Source organism: Arctopsyche grandis, chromosome 1 (genome assembly GCF_051622035.1).
Source record: "Arctopsyche grandis isolate Sample6627 chromosome 1, ASM5162203v2, whole genome shotgun sequence".
Classification (NCBI taxonomy): Eukaryota; Metazoa; Arthropoda; class Insecta; order Trichoptera; family Hydropsychidae; genus Arctopsyche; species Arctopsyche grandis.
Window position 1 is genome coordinate 3,201,597 of NC_135355.1, and position 5,655 is coordinate 3,207,251.

Here is a 5,655-nt window from a genome sequence, read left to right on the forward strand (position 1 = left end):
ATACTCGCCTCGTACGACGGCTCGCGATATCATTATTATTTTATTAGGAGGGTTAACTGTGCGGTGCGGTGAGGCTATACGCTCTCTGATTGGCCGAATCTCTCACTAACCCCCACCTCACCATGCCGCCATTCGTCCGCCAAGTCCCGCCCCTGGGCGTGGCCTTTCCCACTATATAAGCCGCGTCAGACAGTGAAACGCGCGCTGTTTGATTCTACACGTCAACGGCGCATGCCCCGCGCTCCCGCACACGCTCCACGTGAACATGTAAACAAACCACAGTGATTAGTGTATATATAAATCAGTGCGTCGCAAAATGACAATGGACATTCAAAAGTTGTCTCGCGGCGAACGGTCTACGCCCGATCTGAAGATGCCGCTACCCAGCCCCGTGGACGAGCCCAAGTCCCTCGAGTACCACCCAAAACCAGACCCGTACACCGGCTGCGGTCAGAACAAATCCGTCAAGAGGTCATTCGACGTCGCTTTCCTGATGATGCCCGACGAGAAGATGAAGCAGAAGCAAGTGGAGAAGCAGCTGCGCATCTCCAAGGAGATCTTCGCCGAGAGCCACTACAGGAAGAGCCAGTCGATCTACGTGGACGAGCTCAAAGGCACGGACCTGTCAACGTCTACCTGTTACGCCGACAAGTTCCGCCAAAACAACAACATATCCCCGTCGAGCGGGCAAGACTTGAACATCGACGTGGGCACCGACGAATTCGCAACGAAGAGTGTTTTGAGTGATTCAGACGTGTCCGACATGTCGAGGAGTCGTCCTGACTCCACCGAGAGCTTCTCCAGACCCGTGCGAGTGATCCACGAGTCGCCCTACAGGAACAAGGTATTCGACGACCCCTCTCTGATTCCGCAAGCCAGATCCCACTACGACCATGAGAAGTTCATCAACAACCGATTTTCAGATTTGACTCCTCGCAGTGCATTCACGAAGGTCACGAACGCCTACCAGAACTCGACGGTACAGTCTGCGTCGTCGCCGGGACACTCTGAAAGCCCTGACAATTTGAGCTATCAAAATTCAATGAGTCCTCCTTTGAACACGTCAAGTCCTCCGATGCTGAATAACATCTTTACAAAATCGCAACAATTCAAATCGCTAATACCGGCCAATCATCCGTTCCTGTCGTCGCACGCATTCTTCAAATCGCACACATATCAAAACCAATTCGCACAAGATCACCAAAGCGGCGCAAATCCGGACACGTCACACTTTTCAAAGTCGTCCCCTCCGAGTAATAATTACGCCGCGCAAGAGAAGGCAGAGGGTGAGAAGCATTTCCCGAACAATTCTAATAAATTCGGCCACTTGTTACCTTTCAGACCGGAGATGTCTCCGTACCTGCAGTCGAATCCGTCTCCTTACGGGTTTCCAATTCAAAATTTTCACCATCCGGGTGCGGCTGAATTTTTGAAATTCCCTCAACAGAGTGAAAGCATGAATCCGCTGATGAGAAATCCCGCCGCTGCGATTTTAAGCACACTTCTTCCGCCGACTCTAGCTTCGTTATCACTTCCGGCTCAGAATATATGCGCCAAATGCAACATCAGCTTTCGCATGACGTCTGATTTGGTCTATCATATGAGGTCGCATCACAAAAGCGAAGTTACTTATGACAGCAACAGACGGAAGAGAGAGGATAAACTAAAGTGTCCGGTTTGCGCGGAAAGTTTCAGAGAACGTCATCATCTCACCAGACACATGACTGCTCATCAAGATAAAGAAGGAGATATACTGGACCATCAGATGGACGGCTCGGAAGGCAACAGTTCCTCTTATTGTAATTCGAAATCGAAATCCAGACCATACTACTCCCATTCGAACGGCTTACATCAAAAATAAATAAAAATAAATACCCAACTTGTAAATAAATAAAAATTGTTATTTGTTCGTATGTTACATTAAGTTTGAATTTATTGATGTTGAACTTTAACGGCTGTACTAGATGTATTTTTGATTTTTGCTGTACAAATTAATATGTCTACGCAACAACTTTTAAGTATATTTTATATATGAAAGATCAATTCAATACTATTATCTCATAATTATTTCGTGCAATATTTCATTGTTGAATTGAAATTAAATATCATCCGATATATTATATTATTATTATGTATTTATTAGACTGTTAGATGTGTGTTTATAAAACAAAAAACTTCACCGAATATATGTATAATAAAAAAAAAATTAATAAAATTGAAACATATTTGATAAATTATTCTAGTCAATATGTAATATATGTTTTTTGTGAACTGATTAAAACAAATTAAAAATAACATGGAAAAACTATTTTTATCTTTTATTTTTTAACTCATTTATTATATTAAAAGTATTACATAGGTATGTATATATAACACAATTAAATATAATACATTTTTTGTTGGAAAATTGAAGGAGTTAAGTAAGTATCTCGATGAGTTGATTTTATTAACCAAATTCATCATAATGGTTAATAAAATCAAATTATACACAATTTAATTAACAAAATAATAATATATCGCATCTTCATAGAACAAAATTGATAACTTTTCTTCAAGTATTTTGATTAAATTAAGTTATTAATACAGTTTGTTTCATATTATATTAAACTACGTTGGAATTAAAAGTCATTTAATGATATTGAATTAAAAAGTATGTATTATTTTTAAATAAATTGCAATTTTAAGGCTGCTCTGAACAACAGGGCCTTGAAAATTTATCACCATTGCTTACTAAGGACGCCAAATGTAAATAAGAAAATCAAAAAACGGTAAGTCGTATTCGAATTCAACTTTCTTTACTTAATAATTGATGTAGTATAATTGAATCATATTTAACTATAAGTATAATGTATTCGAATCATTTGAAAGATAAATATTTATATTTTGTAAAAAGATTCCCACACACATAACTGTAGAATGGAATAGAATAGACGGCCCTGTTATTTATGCATTACTTTCGGTAACGAGACTGCGATTTTTTTCGCATATGCAATATTTTCTACATAGGGGATGGTGAGAAGAGTGAGAGGGGAGGACAAGGGGGGTTGACCCGAGTCGTAGAGAAATTCGCCACGCGAATTTCAATACGTACAGTGGCGTGCGGCAGCGAGGCTAGGGTGAGCCGCCCCCTGCCCCATAAACAAGGGCTATCAGCTTCCCGCGACCGATACACACCACTTTGCGAAAAGTTTATGAGGGCGAAGGGAAACGGGGGTTCGCAGCCGCTAAATAGATATGTCACAAGTCTTGACTTTCGCATTGTAGAGCGTGTGCTCCATATCAGAGCGTGAACTCGGGCCGTGACCAAACGGCCCGCTCTCGTTTCCCATGTAATCCCTTTATTTATGGTGATTTGACGGACGCGCGTTACGAATCGTCTCGGAACGATCTGTAAATCTGTAATTCAATCGGGTCGATGCGGCAGAAACAATGGTCTTGAATATATTTGTTACAATTTATAAAATGTGAGAACATACTTATGATTAAAGGTTTAATTATGTACATATACATATATGTACCTCGCTTATCAATGTAGTTCCCACAATAGTCGAATTCACTTTCTCACATTCATATACGTGAGTAACATGTTCATTCAAATTCCTGTAAAGGGATAGTCAGATAAGATAGGAGTGCCAGAATTTGCCCAACCCAAGAAATAAAGAAATCATTTATTTAGATGGCGATTCGATCACATTAGTCAGTCAGTTGCTATCCGACTCAACCTGTAAAAGGGGAAATTGGATTATTCGTCACATTGCGGTGGTCACAAATACAATTTTTGCTATTAAAATCGCTAATATGCAATATTTGGCACTCAAGTTCTTGTTAGTATGATAGTTATCGTTAGTATGATGGACGTTATAGAGATTTTAGTGACTTTGTGACCATTAATCACCGAACTGTAAAAGGATAGTCACATAAGATAGGAGTGCCAGAATTTGCCCAACCCAAGAAATAAAGAAATCATTTATTTAGATGGCGATTCGATCACATTAGTCAGTCAGTTGCCATCCGACTCAACCTGTAAAACGGGCAATTGGATTATTCGTCACATTGCGGTGGTCACAAAGACAATTTTTGCTATTAAAATTGCGAATACGCAACATTTGGCACTCAAGTTTTTTTAGTAAGATAGTTATCGTTAGTATGATGGACTTTTCACATGTTCCGTTGTAGACATTTTAGTGTCTTTGTGACCAGTAATCACCGAACCGTAAAAGAATAGTCACATAAGATAGGAGTGCCGGACTTTGCCCAACCCAAGAGATAAAGAAATCTTTTAGCCAGCAGTATGGCTCAATGGTAGCGTGTATGCTTAGCTCCAAGTGATCAATGGGTTTGATCCGCTAAACTGCTGGTTAGATTTGGGGGTATTTGTGATTCCAAATTGGTCGTTTATTATCAGAGTTTGCCAATTTTATCTGATCATTGTTGAAACGGTTCCTCAAAACTGGCAAAAAAATCATCTTTGCTGTTGTCACAAATCTTCTGTATTTATTGTGTGTATAATTTGTAAAAATTATGTACAAAATCTAAATCCATAGATGTCTCAATGGATTAATTCTGTAATTAATTAATTGTTATTACGTGTTCTTCAGCTTATAGAAATACATTGATTTTTGTAATAATAAAATGCTGCATTGTTTGTAATTAATTTGCCAGGAACGCCCATTGGGGTCTTTCTGTCAAGTCTTCCTGGTATAATAATAATAATAATAAACAAATATACAGATCACGATTCGATCACATTAGGCAGTCATCACCATCGAGACTCCAAGAATTGTAGTCATTAATATCGACCCCGCAAGTGACGGTCAGCACAGCAGCAGAACAAAGTCAACCAAAGTTCTATGTCATTTTAAATTCATCATCGTTCCATAATTAAATCTGCAGTATTCGAATATATCTACCAGTAACATAAATGTAACGTTTTTATGAAAATAAAGAAATCTTGGTTTGTCAACCAAGTAATCAAAGGATTTTGTTCATTTTTAAGCTTTTCAACTATAGCTTTTTTTTCCACAGCAGATTTGGTTAAAATTAACTTTATTTTGGTACACTTCGCTAAAAAATATTTGCTTTACTTCACTTAAACAATTCTAAGAATTCAAACAATTCTGAAATTCAAGAATTCTAAACTCTAAGAATTCAGCATTTGACTTGTGAGTGAGCCAGAGCGGAAAAGATTAAAAAGATATGTATATTATAAATGTCCTAACTTTTAACAAAAACATTCATCTGAGAGGTCATACAAACTCTCACACTCAACATTTCAGATTTGTTCTTCTCAAATTGTGTGGCTAAAATTTGGAATAATCTATCCAATGTATTGGTTTTTGTTGTTATTTTATTTCGATTATTGTTTTATGTTGCTTTATTTTCTGTATTTAATTTTTGTAATCGTAATTGACAAACCCCTTGGATCCATCGGCTATACCGCCTCTCCCAAGCCTTCTTCCAAGTAAATAAATAAATAAAAGTGTCATGTAAGAGGAGGCGATTTATTTGATGCATTTATTGTATTAATAATATGATTCTTATTTGTAATTGATATTATCTGCTATTTTACAAATTCTGAATTCAGATAATCTTTCGTACACAAATTAGTTTGTTAAATGCAATTTTGGAATCATATTAACAGTAGCACTACGTTAC

General features: G+C 37.9%; 1 protein-coding gene across 1 annotated transcript; it reads left to right on the forward strand.

Moving 5' to 3' along the window:
* Positions 1 to 316: 316 nt before the first annotated feature.
* On the forward strand, positions 317 to 1,861 carry LOC143913084 (uncharacterized). Its single transcript, XM_077432643.1, has one exon. The coding sequence runs from the start codon at positions 317 to 319 to the stop codon at positions 1,859 to 1,861; it is 1,545 nt and encodes a 514-aa protein (XP_077288769.1).
* The last annotated feature ends 3,794 nt before the right edge of the window (positions 1,862 to 5,655 follow it).